The following is a 15958-nucleotide window of genomic DNA, read 5'->3' as shown; positions in this document are numbered from 1 at the left end:
AATTTTAAGAATCAACTTTTCTCTTAAGCATCGTCGGGAGCTAGCTTAGCAATAACTTGCAGCATCATAAGGTAGACTTGATTAACGCGGTAAGTGTTCGGCAAGGCAGCTGAAGCGCTGCATTATGGGATCTGTAGTTTATTGTGTTACCAGCGCTTCATATACCCGGGCCATTAATAACAATAATACAGTATATAAAATGATCTCGGATATAATTACGCGGGGCGGTTGTGGCCCGTGGCCCTTGAGTTTGACACATATGGACTAAATAGAACTTGAAAAGATATATTTTTCAAATGTGATCGCGCAATTCAGATAGAGTTGACGCACTACAGCCTGCATGCCTCAATAAGTCATCCTCCCTCGCTCTTACTTTTTACCGTTCATCTAATGAATACACTGAGTATGGCTTTACCAAAACAATCATTGATGGCGAATAAAGTATCCATTATTCGAGTATGTAGATCGGGATATATATATATATATATATATATATATATATATATATATATATATATATATATATATACATATATATATACCCGCGTATCGCAGCGGAGAAGTAGTGTGTTAAAAAGCTAGAAAAGAAAAGGGAACATTTTAAAAATAACGTAACATGACTGTCAATATACAGTATTTGTTTTGTGAGTGTTACTGAGTGTTGCTGTCATCAAGGATTTGATTATCATTATTTCTTTCAATCAGGTTCGTATTTGTAGGATGTGTTCAAGTTACATTCCGTGTTTGTCAATCGCTGTAAAGATGACAGGTTTCATTCATCGATTCGTTTCTTACTGCATCAATAAACAGCTCGCCTTCTTCTTTATCTGAGACCTGACACACTGCATGCACGGGTTTTTTTTACACTGTCTTCCTTTAGCGGGACATTGACTTTTTCCAACGTGTGCTTTGTTTCCGCAGTAGTTGGATTTATGAATATGCTTGTATGTATCAGACGCTTCATATTTTTGCTGCCTTTTCAATTGTGTAATTCGGTTTTGTTCAGCTCTTTGGAACTGTTGCCTTTTATCTGTGCACTGCGTCAGTTCACGTGAGCCACTCGGTGTACATGCATCGAAGGTTCCCAGCTGTGCTGGTGCCATCTCGCTATGTCCATGGCTGTATTTAATGTTACCTTAGTCCTGGCACTTAAAACTTTCTCTCGCAGTTTCGCTGAGTTTGTGTCAAACACCACCCTGACCATCTCATCTTCCTCTGCATAAGCACAGTCCTTAACCCGTGAATATTTAGTGGGAGTTTGCTATTGGATTGCCGCTGACGGACGGCCTTATATGGGCAGGCACTAAATTACAAACGCCAGCGCAGCCTGTCTATGAACTTAATTTAAAGTGTAGGTTTACATCGTGCTTTGTTTCGAGTAGCAGAACTCATGAATATGGTTGTATATGTCACTCGCTCGTTTCTTATTGTTTCACTGCCTTCTCAATTATATAATGCATGTTTTCTTCAGCTTTTTGAGGTCTTCCTGGTTTTCTATGTACTGCGTGATTATGTGGGAGGCGTGATGATGTCACACGAAACTCCGCCCCGGCGTTGAAGCTCATCTCCATTACAGTAAATGGAGAAAACTGCTTCCAGTTATGACCATTACGCGTAGAATTTCGATATAAAACCTGCCCAACTTTTGTAAGGAAGCTGTAAGGAATGAACCTGCCAAATTTCAGCCTTCCACCCACACGGGAAGTTGGAGAATTAGTGATGAGTGAGTGAGTGAGTGAGGGCTTTGCCTTTTATTAGTATAGATATATATATATATATATGTACAGTGGGATTACAGATTACGTGGGAGGCGTGATGATGTCACATGAAACTCCGCCTCCCATGGCCATCGAGCTCAACTCCATTACATTATATGGAGAAAAATAGGTTCCAGTTATGACCATTACGCGTAGAATTTCGAAATGAAACCTGCCCAACTTTTGTAAGTAAGCTGGAATGAGCCTGCCAAATTTCAGTCTTCTACCTACACAGGAACTTGGAGAATTAGTGATGAGTCAGTGAGTGAGTGAGTGAGTCAGTCAGTCAGTAAGGGCTTTGCCTTTTATTAGTGTATATGTATATATATATATATATATATATATATATATATATATATATATATATATATATATATATATGGCCCCCTTGAACTTTTCCACATTTTGTCACATTACAGCCACAAACATGAATCAATTTTATTGGAATTCCACGTGAAAGACCAATACAAAGTGGTGTACACTTGAGAAGTGGAACGAAAGTCATACATGATTCCAAACATTTTTTACAAATAAATAACTGCAAAGTGGGGTGTGCGTAATTATTCAGCCCCCTTTGGTCTGAGTGCAGTCAGTTGCCCATAGACATTGCCTGATGAGTGCTAATGACTAGAGTGCACCTGTGTGTAATCTAATGTCAGTACAAATACAGCTGCTCTGTGACGGCCTCAGAGGTTGTCTAAGAGAATATTGGGAGCAACAACACCATGAAGTCCAAAGAACACACCAGACAGGTCAGGGATAAAGTTATTGAGAAATTTAAAGCAGGCTTAGGCTACAAAAAGATTTCCAAAGCCTTGAACATCCCACAGAGCACTGTTCAAGCGATCATTCAAGAATGGAAGGAGTATGGCACAACTGTAAACCTACCAAGACAAGGCCGTCCACCTAAACTCACAGGCCGAACAAGGAGAGCGCTGATCAGAAATGCAGCCAAGAGGCCCATGGTGACTCTGGATGAGCTGCAGAGATCTACAGCTCAGGTGGGGGAATCTGTCCATAGGACAACTATTAGTCGTGCACTGCACAAAGTTGGTCTTTATGGAAGAGTGGCAAGAAGAAAGCCATTGTTAACAGAAAACCATAAGAAGTCCCGTTTGCAGTTTGCCACAAGCCATGTGGGGGACACAGCAAACATGTGGAAGAAGGTGCTCTGGTCAGATGAGACCAAAATGGAACTTTTTGGCCAAAATGCAAAACGCTATGTGTGGCGGAAAACTAACACTGCACATCACTCTGAACACACCATCCCCACTGTCAAATATGGTGGTGGCAGCATCATGCTCTGGGAGTGGTTCTCTTCAGCAGGGACAGGGAAGCTGGTCAGAGTTGATGGGAAGATGGATGGAGCCAAATACAGGGCAATCTTGGAAGAAAACCTCTTGGAGTCTGCAAAAGACTTGAGACTGGGGCGGAGGTTCACCTTCCAGCAGGACAACGACCCTAAACATAAAGCAAGGGCAACAATGGAATGGTTTAAAACAAAACATATCCATGTGTTAGAATGGCCCAGTCAAAGTCCAGATCTAAATCCAATCGAGGATCTGAAAACTGCTGTTCACAAACGCTGTCCATCTAATCTGACTGAGCTGGAGCTGTTTTGCAAAGAAGAATGGGCAAGGATTTTAGTCTCTAGATGTGCAAAGCTGGTAGAGACATACCCTAAAAGACTGGCAGCTGTAATTGCAGCAAAAGGTGGTTCTACAAAGTATTGACTCAGGGGGCTGAATAATTACGCACACCCCACTTTTCAGTTATTTATTTGTAAAAATTGTTTGGAATCATGTATGATTTACGTTCCACTTCTCACGTGTACACCACTCTGTATTGGTCTTTCACGTAGAATTCCAATGAAATTGATTCATATTTGTGGCTGTAATGTGACAAAATGTGGAAAAGTTTTGCAAGCCACTGTGTATATGTATGTATGTATGTATGTATGTATGTATATCTATACTAATAAAAGGCAAAGCCCTCACTGACTGACTGACTCACTGACTGACTGATTGACTCACTCATCACTAATTCTCCAACTTCCCGTGTAGGTAGAAGACTGAAATTTGTCAGGCTCAATCCTTACAGCTTACTTACAAAAGTTGGGCAGGTTTCATTTCGAAATTCTACGCGTAATGGTCATAACTGGAACCTATTTTTCTCCATATAATGTAATGGAGTTGAGCTTAATGGCCATGGGAGGCAGAGTTTCGTGTGACATCATCACGCCTCCCACGTAATCACGTGAACTGACTGTCAACGCAATACGTACAAAACAAGGAAGAGCTCCAAAAATCGCTGAGGAAAACATGCATTATACAATTGAGAAGGCAGCGAAACAATAAGAAGCGAGCGAATGACACATACAAGCATATTCATGAGTGCAGCTACTTCGGAAACAAAGCACGATGTAAACCTAAAGTTTAAATTAAGTTCATAGACAGGCTGCCGCTGGCGTTTGTCATGCCCACGGCTAATGCGGGATACAAGTTTAATGAGAGGACGCAGGATATAAATGAGAGTTTTGATCACTTTGTAACTAAGTTAAAATTGCAGGTGAAGGGCTGTGCTTATGCAAATTCCGAGAGACTGTCTTTGTGGGGGGATTGACAGTTAAGGCGGGTGGGGGAGTCACGTCATCATCTCCCCTCCCATTCATCTCATTTCGCTCTGAGCTGAGCTCCGCAGCTAACGCAGTCTTGCGGAACCAACTTTGTGACGCTGCCACCAAATACTCACAGAAAAATCCACAAGTTAATACACACGCTGTCTCTAGAGTTTCTCCACACTCTGAATCCTCCAGGCACTACTTAGAAAAGGTTACATTGACAATCGTGTTACGTTATTTTTAAAATGTTTCCTTTTCTTAGCACAAGCACAGCGTAGAGGCTTCGATGCATGTGCTCCATAACGCGTTAAAAAATCACGCATTTAATCACACTTTGCATTCCAAGCAAAGGGGATTTTCTCTCAATGCATGATTTCCTGGTACACCGATGACATTGATCAGCGCGTCCCGATTCATTTTACCCTGGCACCCCCTTGGTTTGAGAAGAAGTATGAAAAAAAATATGAGGTTAACGCAGAAAAGCAGAACACCAATTGAAGCTTTATGAATAATCGATACTTTATTCGCCATCAATAATTGTTTTGGTAAAGCCATACTCGGTGTAATCCCCCTTCCATTTTATAATTTTTCCGTGACTAGCCATGATTAAATGAACGGTAAAAAAAGTAAGAGCGAAGCAAGGGTGACTTATTCAGGCAGGCAGGCGACAGCTCAATAGCTCGAATTTGGATATAAGTGGGTTCTATTTAGTCGCCAGAAATATCTTTGGTAGGAATGGAAGTTGAATTTAGTCTTTAAATTTTTATGGTGAAGAAAAATTTATGCAATGATGACTAAATTTAACTTACATTCCTACTAAACATATTTCTGTCGACTAAATAAAAATTACTTATATTTAAAATTTAAATAGAACTTGAACAGATACGATAGTTCATAATATCCACGCAGACTTGCACGTAAGAGCGGGAGTCATCCGTTTTAACAAGCAGCGCGTTGCACTGACACGAAATAGCCTGCCCATTTAATTATTTAGGAATGGATAAATAAATTAAGATTTTGTACAAATAATGTTTTTAATTTTTCTTCCTCGATGGATTCTGGCACCCCCAGCAACAGCTGCTCACACCCCAAAGTAGATATATATAGATATATAGATATATATACATATATAGATAGATAGTTAGATATTTAGATTAGATATATAGATATAAATAGAGATAATATATTGTACTTGTACATTTGTTTTGCAGGTACATCGACAATATATGCAACAACCCTACTGAAGAGAAATACAGAAAAATAAAGCTGAGTAATAAAATATTTCAGGTCAGGCATTCCACACACTTGCTGCATTAAGTCCGCTGACGCTGTTGATGTTGTTATTGAAGCCAGTCTCTCCCTATTTGATTTTGCCAGGAAAAGATCCATCCTTTAGAGGGCACACAGGAATTTCTTCAGGCAGTTGGTTTTGAAAAGAAGAGCTTGGAGGTTTCTGGTCAAGGTAATAAACACAAACCAGTCCTTGTATACAGAGTTTTATTTACAGCCTGCTAATGAAGCTCGTCATCGGTAGACTCTAATATCTTCCCCAAGAAACATTTCTTCAGTGCTGAATGCATTACTTGAATTGGCAAACTGATCAAAATCAAAAGTTGGGAGTGGAATGAAAATGGACTCCGAGTCTGAAATAAGTCAGCGTAACTGTATGCCTTGCAGTAGACGGGCATACCAACCAGATTTGTAACAGGCAGGTTTTTATCTTTTTAATTTTCTTGCTTTTTAGTTAATCTGGTGTGTGTGTAATATTTATGTATCAATGCAAAGAGCATCTATAAAAAGCCACATTTCCCCCAAGAGACATACCGTTGTGGCCAGTACTTTTGAGAATGATACAAGTGTTGGTTTTCATAAAGTTTGCTGCTTCAGTGTTTGTAGATATTTTTGTCAGATGTTTCTATGGTATACTGAAGCAGAATTACAAACATTTCATAAATTTCAATGGCTTTTATTGACAACTACATTAGGTTTACGCGTAGAGTCAATATTTGCAGTGTTGGCCCTTCTTTCTTTTTCAAGACCTCTGCAATTCACCCTGGCAAGCTGTCCATTAACTTCTGGGCCAAATCCTGACTAATGGCAGCCTATTCTTGTATCACCAATCCTTAGAATTTGTCAGAATTGGTCCGTTTTTGTTTGTCTACCCGTCTCTTGAGGATTGGCCACAAGTTCTCAGTGGGGGTTTCCTGTCCATGGACCCAAATCCCTGTGCCACTTTGTTATCACTTTTGCTCCATCATGCTGGATTGTTCATTGTTGGTCATAAAACTGCTCTTGAATGGTTGGGAGAAGTTGCTCTCGGAGGATGTTTTGGTAGAATTAATGATAATAGTTATCTGAGAAAATAAAATCAAACTTTCACAAACATCAAAAGCCTAATTGTAATTTTTCTCTTTTGGGTTTTTTTTTTTTAGAAAACATGGAGGAATTTTACGTAATAAGTGAGGAAGCCCTTGTGCAAGTGGAACACCTGAAGGAGTGCAAAACAAAGCTGATGTCTGCAGAACCAGTGAGGGCCAAGCTGGATCGACAGCCCCGCGTCTTCAAGCCTTCACCACAGGCCTCTCGCTTTGAGCTGCCAGCTGATTTCTATAACCTAACAGCTGAAGAGCTAAAGAAGGAGCAGCAGATGAGGTGTGTATGAGCCAAGTGCTACAGGACAGAAATGAAGGACTCCAGTTCTATTTAGTACAAGCACATCATGCACCCTTGCTCATCATCTTGAAGAATAAAACACTTCTGGATTACTGGATAAGATACAGCCGAGAGGAGCTTCGTGTTCCTTTGGGCCAAGCTGATCATATACTGTATGTGCAGACATCATCAGCTTGACACACATTTAAATGCCCAGGATGGGAAAAACAAAAATGTGCAAAGCATTCAATTCTTTTTATTTAAGACCTTGCTTATGTTGTGTGTTCTCATTGCAGGAGTGAAGCCGTGGAGCGAAATTCAATGCTGCGCACCAAAGCCATGAGGGAACGGGACGAGCAAAGGGAAATGAGGAAATATAACTATACACTAGTGCGGGTCCGCCTGCCCGATGGAAACCTACTACAAGGTAATGAAAATCTATGCACTTTTAACTTTTTACATCTAATACAAGTGCAGGTAGCAAGAATGGAAGCTGGAAGTGTCAAAGAGTACACACCAGCCCATCACATATGCACATTGCCCAATTTAAAGACTCCAGTTTAGTAGCTTAATGGGTGTCGTCGTTATGTGTGGGGCAATAGGAGCAGCTGAAAAAATCTCTCTCTTATTTTATATATAAGTTCTTCTGGTATATATATATATCTCTCTCTCTCTATATATATATATATATATATATATATATATATATATATATATATATATATATATATATATATATATATATATATATATATATATATATATATATATCTACACACACCTGGGACGAGACAAGACTTTGTACCAAGAGATTTAACCAGACCCACGGTCCACTTGCCTCTCATTCGTGTGAGTGCTATTGTCAGACACAGTTCCTGTGCTTTCGTTTCTTATACATTTTTACATTTTCCTCGTTTTAATAGAAGACATACAATTTATTCATTTCCTTTGATGTAGTCCTTTTCCGGACAATAATTTAAAACGAAGGAGAAAGGGAAGCGTGTCAAAAAGAGGCCCAAAAGCGTTGGAGAGAAAAGAATTCAAAATTGAACAATAATAATCTAAGTGCAAATTTGGAAAATAAGTTCTAATCAGCCTGGACCAAGTGTTATTAAAAACTTAACAGGTCCAAGCGGGGGTTGGAAATAAAAGACAAAGAGTAGAAGACCAAGTAGAATGTTGTTAAGAAGTCCAAAAACGTTGGTGCGGTACATATGCAGAGCAGGTTAGAGATTATGAAAGTACTAAAATTCAGAAGTCCCAAAAAACTGATAGTAAAGATCGCATTGGTGCAAACAAACGGAAATTACTCAGTGAAATAACGGAACAGCGAAAAGAGATTGTGATGTGACAGAAGTATGCAGATATTGTTCGGCTTTAAACTTTTACATCGGAGACTTGTAGATCGTCTAATTTGTGTTGCCATCAGGGAAAAGTAGTGCTTCTTCCCAATGAAGAGGTGCATCTGCGAGAATGAAAAGATTTGTTATTTGGTGAAAGAGAAATCCACAAACACTACGTACAAAATATCCGAGTCTACAATAATCTGTTCGCATTCACATCAATCAATGCTCAAAAAAAAAAATGAGAATCTGTGGTCCTGCAACAATTAAAGCTACGACAAGTTTAATTTCAAGGAAAACACAATTCGGTCAGGTGTATATTTATGATCACAGAGAAGTGCTGCAACATAGAATCGAAAGAGTTAAACAATTGGACGTATTAGAACTTCTACAGCTAATAATGGATACAAATCCATGCATCCAAAAGTATCACACTTTACACGAAAGTTATCTGAAAAACACGGACAAATAAGTTTTCTTGGATTTCTATATGAATCAGAAAGATCACGCTCGCATATGTAATAAACCAACAATGTGACAAATTGTCAGCAGTAATGCTTTTGAAAGATGGAGATATCAAAGACAGAGTTGATATTTGTGTTTATCCAAAAGCACAGCATGATTTGTCGCAAGCAGCAGATCCGGGAAATGACGAGCGTTGGCATGCAAAAGTTCAACTTTCTGCTTTTCACGAGAGAACTACTTAATGGATTTAGATCGGTTTTTTTTCTATAATTTTTTTGAACATTCCAGTTGATTTTGTGACTTCTTTCATTGCTCTTAGTATCACAGTTCGCTTGTAGGAGCGATTTATTTGCGCTAATCTGAGACAGAGACTGCGGGCGGAGATCGTGGTGGACAGCTAGTATTGTATAACCAGTAACGACATACTGCACGATAACGTGCAGCGAATACACTTGACTTGAGCATTCCTAGTTTTCCTCCTCTTTCTCTGTACGTTTACCATTCGTTTGCTGAGAGGTTGATGTGCTTTCTGCTTCCTGAGCAGCTCTTCTTTTCTCCACCCTAGCGGCCCACTTCTTCTCTTCTTTTGTCGGTATCTTTTCGTGTCAAAACTGATCAAGTTAAGTTAGTTTTGTGTTGCAATTACTTAGTACGTTTTCTTTAATTTTTCACTTAAGCTGGCACTTAAGTCTTCAATCTGCCTTAAGAATGATTAGCGAAGGTGGTAGGGAATGAGAACGGCGCCCATACACATGCGTCACACAGCCGCCCTGCTGAGAGTTGATTCTATAATAAAATTAAAAAGAGTAATAAAAATCATCACCCTGAAAGCGGACGTCACATAGTAGATGTGTACCAAATTTCAAGTGAGTAGGTGAAACGGTTTGCGAGCTACATGTGATTTAAAATTCTGGACAGACAGACAGACAAACGAACAGCCACGGTAGTGTATTATATCAGAAGATTATTTTCATTTCTGCCTCTCAAACTGCTTTACATAACCAATGAAGAGCAACTTCAAGCACCTGCAATGTGTAACATCCACCTGGATGATGCATCAGCACGCATGATTGTGCCAGTAGGCTTGCCCTGCATTAGCTGTTAGGTAGGGAAGGGGCAAAAGGATAGGCAGTTAGAGACAGGGATTGATTAGAGGCCAGAATGACCAGCCACTGGTGGACAGTTTAGCCATGAGAGCAGGGAACATCTTTCTCTGTTCAGAAAATGACCACAGAGAGTAAAGACCTCGATATTACGTCTCATTCGAAGGACGGCACCACTTTTACAGCAGTGTCCCTCTGTCATGGAGATCCACACGCAGACCACAAGTTAAGTGCCCCCTGCTGGCACCTCTTGCAGCAGCAACCCAAGCATGGAAATTATTTCCAACACTAAAGGGAAAGGTGTAAAGATCACAGACCAGAAGGTTGCCTCTCATATAGAGACTTATCTACGAGAGAGAGAGTGAGAGTGAAATACTAAAATCAGCGAGTTTGTAGGGTGCTGAATATTGGCCGACAATGATAAAAGGGGTAATACACACCTCCAAGTTGTCCCGGTATAAGGAGGTCTTCTCACCCAAGGTTTCTTCCTGTTTTACACCCAGTGATTCTGGAGTTGCCTTCTACTTCTTTGAATTGAGCAGGACATGTTTCGAGAACAAGTGAGTGGTGATTAAGCTGACCCCTCTCATTCCTCCAGGGACCTTCTACGCCAGAGAAAAAGTTTCCGACGTGTATGAATTTGTCCGCAGTCACCTCCTGAACAGCTGGCAGCCCTTTGAGCTCCGGGCCCCTGCTGGACAGAAACTGAACGAGTCCACAGCCCTAAACGAGTGCGGCCTGGTAAGTCGGCTGAATTCTTGCATCTGTTGAATCTGATCGTCTGCCATTTGTCGTTAGAAGGTATCATTGAAACATCTGTCATTTTCAGGTACCGGCGGCTCTTCTGACATTTGTCTGGGATGCAGCAATCCAGGCTGACATTGAGGCAGCGTGTGCACAGAGTCAAGACATCCTCACCTCTACCCTCATGTCCAGCATTGAAACTCTGACATGAAGGCAAACGTCCCGGTCTTCTCTCATTGTACTGATCTAACAGTCAGGAAGAGTCAAGTCAGGGGGGAAAAAAAAATAACAATGCTGCTAGATTGAAAAGAGCGAAAGAAAACGAGGGGCTGTAGCACCTTATTACTTTAACAAAGTGAGCTGAGTAAGTAACCAGTTTAAATTGTAAAAGGCTCCCCTGAAAACCAGCAGATGACAAATTCACACCCTGTAATAACAATCAAGCTGACGATTTCACAACTCTTTACTACTCCATTTAAAATTGTAACTGGTTAAAGAGAGCAGGTCCCCCTCTCTGCCTTGTGCAATACTACTTTACAAAAGTGTTTGATGTTTAGGGAACGCACACTCCCTTTAAAAGATGGCTTGGTCCTTACGATAAGTTTAACTTTTCTGAAGATTTTGATCAGACAGAATTTTTTTTTTGGCCAAGCTGTAGCTTTTAATAATTTGTATTCATTTGTATGCAGATGATATCAGGGTTTTGGCTCTGGTGCAACGTATCACACTATAGGCTGTTTGGAGATTCCACTGCACTGCCAATGGGAACCTGAAATTCAATATGGCTGTCTGACACTCGGTAACCATCACGTCCTCACTATGAGAACAATTCAATTATGGCTCTATCTACACGAACAAGCACAAAGGTGCATAATCCTATAGGAATGAAGTGTTACAATTAGTGGAAGTAAAATGAACGAGAACTTACTTTCCAATGCAATACCACATGAGCAGACTGGCAATTGTGTGCCCGGGCTCCTCGACTGTGGCAGAATCACTGGGTGTCAGTAAAGTGGCGTGCAGAGCCGCCTGCCCATGAGCTCCAAGCCCTTAATAAACGGAAGAGGCTCTCCCAGTGACAGCTGCACGCTTAACATTTTGTGCACGTCTGCCTGTGTGCGTGTGTGTTTTAGTTACAGGTGCATCTCAATCAATTAGGAGAGCAACGAAAAGTTAATTTATTTCAGTAATTCAATTCAAAAGGTGAAACTCCGATTCTATAGATGCATTAACACACAGTGATACATTTCAAGTGTTCATTTCTTTTCATTTTGCTGATTATGGCCTACAGAAATTAGAATATTGTGAAGAGGGTCACTAGTGTAGACTCGTGGTGTCCCACTCCACTCGGCTAATGAACCCAAAACTCCTGCAGAGGGGTCCTGAGCCTTGAAATGGTCTCTCAGTCTGGTTCAGTAGGCCACACACTCGCACTGCTGACTTGACACTTGTCCAGAAGACGGTCATTGACAAGAAGGGGATGACACAGACGGTCATTGCTAAAGAAGCTGGCTGGTCACAGAGTGCCATATCCAAGCAGATTAAAGGAAAGTTGAGTGGAAGGAATAAATGTGACAGCAGAAAAAGGGGCACAAGAAACAGGGATGAGCGCAGTCTTGAGAGGAATTTCAGGAATTTGGGGGGGATACATAAGGAGTGGACTGCGGCTGGAGTCAGTGCTTCAAGAGCCGCCACACACAGGCGTATTGGGGATGTGGGCTACAACTGTCACGTTCCTTGTGTCAAGCCACTCCTGACGCAGAGACAACGTCAGAAGCGTCTTACCTGGGCTAAGAAGAAAACGGACTGGACTGTTGCTCAGGGGTCCAAAGTCCTCTTTTTGGATGAAAGTCAATTTTGCATTTCATTAGGATAATCGCGGTCCCAGGGTCTGGAGGAAGAGTGAAGAGGCACAGAGTCCAAGTTGCTTGAGGTCCGGTGTGAAGTTTCCACAGTCAGTGATGATTTGGGGTGCCATGCCATCTGCTGGTGTTGGTCCACTGTGTTTTATCAAGAACAAAGTCAGTGCAGCCGTCTACCAGGACATTTTAGAGCACTTCATGCTTCCCTCTGCTGACAAGCTTTATGGAGATGCTGGTTTCATTTCTCCAGCAGGACTTGGCAACTGCCCACACTGCCAGAAGTACCAACACCTGGTTTAATGACCGTGGTGTGTATCACTTCGGCCGACCTAAAGTGGCTGCAGGTTTTTGTTACAAGCACCTTGTTTTTAATCGGACTCTTGGGCTAATTAAGTGAACTGATGTTTCCCCAAGTTCAGTGTTTTGGGAACAATATAGAAATTAGAAAACTAAATATGGTGTGTGTGTGTATATATATATATATATATATATATATATATATATATATATATATATATATATATATATATATATATATATATATATATATATATAATTTTTTAATGTACCAAGCAGTTATATGGGAATAATATATTTTTTTCTTTTTAACAGTATTTTCATCTTGATTTTCATTCTACTTTTCCAGGTGTTCCAATTGTTTAATTAACCCATTAGTTACTAATTAGTGGGTCTCATGCCAAAGTAGTTGCAGCCTTTGATTATTTAAAGGGCAAACTATAATGAAATTAACAAAAGAGAGTTAAGCATTTAAATCAATAGCAAAAGCAGAAATTACGGTTAGCGAATGAAATGAGATCGGTGTTGTCACTGATTAGGAATCTGGTTGGAACAAAAACCTGCAGCCACAGTGTGCCCCCCAGGAGCGAGGTTGGGAAACACTGCCATAGAGAACCTATGGGAGATAAGAGACACCGGCACCAACAATGCAGATGAGCTGAAGGCCGCCATCAAAGCATCCTGGGCTACCATAACACCACAGCAGTGCCAATGCCACACCACAATGATGCAGTACTTCATGGAAAAGGAACCCCAGCCAAGTATCGAGTGCGTACACAGACAGACTTTTCAGTAGGCCAACATTTCCGTATTAAAAATAATCTTTTATTGGTTTTCTGTAATATTCTAATTTTCTGAGATACTGAATTTTGGGTTCTCATTACCTGTAGGCCATAATCAGCAAAATGAAAAGAAATAAACACTTGCAATATATCACCGTGTGGCATGTAATATAGGAGATTCCCATTTTGAGTTGAATTACTGAAATAAATGAACTATGATGATATTCTAATTTATCGAGATGCGCCTGTATATATAAACGTACACACACCCCGCCGAGTTTGCTCAGATGTCACCAGTTCTGCACCACCCAGTTACCTGCAGCAGACAAGCTGTTCGTTCAACAGGATTAGGCAGCCACATTGATTTGCAGTCCTGCCAAGTCCACACAGCACGTCAAAGCTACGCCACATCGCATGCACCATTTGAACATTAAAAATCTATTGCAAGCACTGGACTCCGTCTTTTATGTTTAATCGCTGACTAAAGACCGACTGACTGCTTAACAGGGAGCTGACTGAACCGTTAAAATAAAAAGAGCAGCTGCTCAGGCAAAGAACAACGCGTACCAGTCACAGTGTTGTCACATACCTTGATGTATTGCACTGTACTTATGACCAGCTTTATGCTAAACGATTCACTAATGTACAGTATGTTGTCATTAAAAGATGATTTATTCTTCATGGTCCGACTCTGTGGATAAATAATTGTAAGAGGGGGGAAAAAAAAATATGACAGGCAAAAAAAGCAAAGCTCCCCAAGTCTGTCAAGAGGGCCGCTGTGATTACACACGTACAGCACCAGTCCAACCTTTGGACACACCCAGAACATTCGTGTTTTTAATTAAAGTTGATATTTTTTATCAAAAAAACCATGAAATTGATTTAAGAATACATCTAAGAATTCCTAGTGTGTATAAAGGCTTGTACTGCCTGAAATGACTGATCTGTAATCTTGCTATTCATAAATGGCTACAGCCATCGTTTCAGTGTCCTTTAGGTCAACTCGCCCTTCATCAGTCCTGTTTAAATGCACATTGGTTATTAGAGAAACCTTTGTAACTGCTCTAACTTCACCGAAATCGGTTAGCCAGCTTTTTATGGGTTGTAAGGTACCGGCGTTCCTAAATTTCAGTTCAGTGCTCAAAAAAGGCCAAAATGAAACTGCCTTCCCAACAAACCTATCAGTTTGGCTTTTTTTTTTTTTTGCAGCAGAATGGTGTTTGTTCATTCTAAAGTGACAGACTGCTAAGAAACTAAACTGACGATTTCATATAAAAAGGTGTCATTACTGTCTTAAGACGAGAGGACAGAGTGGATTTCACCAGGATTAGAAAAGAAAGGGGAAGGCCCAGATGGGCAACTGCATGAGAGGAAAAGCACATCCGAGTCTTTAATATGAGAAACAAACACCTTACAGGTCCCCAGCTAGCATCTTCATTAAACATCCACAGCGTCATCTGCAACAGAGAAAAGACGACTCCAGGATACTGGCCTACGTTTAAAAGAAGAAGCCATGTGTGAAACTGACAAAAGGAAAAATTAAAATGGGCAAAGGAACACAGACATTGGACAGAAGACGACTGGAAAAGTGTCTCATGGTCAGCATAACTCCTGCTATGAAAATGTCTGGGGTGTCCAAACGTTTGACTGGTAGTGTGTGTGTACATAATTACTATATTTATTTATTTATATAACTAAATTGTGTGTGTGTGTGAAGTCCATACAACAAATTACAAAACACAAGGCATTACTACATCATAAGACCGTCTCACCTCCCTGCTGAAACCTCACGAGAGAGCTGTAGAGTACGCCGTTCATCATCCACCTTAACGTGTCACACAAATAGCCCACCATTAACTACACATCAAAGGAATTGCACAGCTTTTCACAGACAGGCAGGGCTAAGGTCACTAGCCCTGGCAGCTCAAGATGTTTGTGCCCTGTGTCTTAATTTACACTCCTGTCACAGGAACATTCTCTGCAGAAAATGGACACTGGCATCATAGAAACTACAAATGGATTTTATGACAAGTCCAGTCAAATCACTGAATGTAAAGAAAGGAAAAAAAAACGCGCCCCCCCATTTATAATTCTAAGATACGCGAGTCACTTTGGAAGAAACGCAGAAACAAATGGAATGCTGCGCTCCATCGAGTGTGTAAAGTACAAATGCGGAGGACTTCAGGCTGGACAATGAAATACGAGGTGGAGGTTTGGTCCACAACTGAACGGATTCTCTTTCTCCATACAAGTGTGTTATACTTACAGTATGCGCGTGCACAGACACACACACCCCATATTACACACTCCCTTCTTCTCCACTTAAATCTTAT

General features: G+C 40.7%; 1 protein-coding gene across 1 annotated transcript in view; it reads left to right on the top strand.

Moving 5' to 3' along the window:
* Nucleotides 1-12675, top strand: part of ubxn6 (UBX domain protein 6) — a 38758-nt gene extending 26083 nt beyond the window's left edge. The window contains exons 6-11 of the mRNA XM_039766980.1: nucleotides 5589-5664; nucleotides 5755-5839; nucleotides 6810-7029; nucleotides 7326-7456; nucleotides 10539-10681; nucleotides 10770-12675. Of these exons, the coding sequence (XP_039622914.1) occupies nucleotides 5589-5664; nucleotides 5755-5839; nucleotides 6810-7029; nucleotides 7326-7456; nucleotides 10539-10681; nucleotides 10770-10895 (781 nt within the window). The 3' untranslated portion in view covers nucleotides 10896-12675. The remainder of the gene's footprint in view (nucleotides 1-5588; nucleotides 5665-5754; nucleotides 5840-6809; nucleotides 7030-7325; nucleotides 7457-10538; nucleotides 10682-10769) is intronic.
* Nucleotides 12676-15958: the final 3283 nt, after the last annotated feature.

The sequence above is a fragment of the Polypterus senegalus genome, chromosome 10 (assembly GCF_016835505.1).
Source record: "Polypterus senegalus isolate Bchr_013 chromosome 10, ASM1683550v1, whole genome shotgun sequence".
Lineage (NCBI taxonomy): Eukaryota > Metazoa > Chordata > Cladistia > Polypteriformes > Polypteridae > Polypterus > Polypterus senegalus.
The sequence above is the reverse complement of the archived record's forward strand: the minus strand, read 5'-3'. Positions and strand labels throughout refer to the sequence as shown.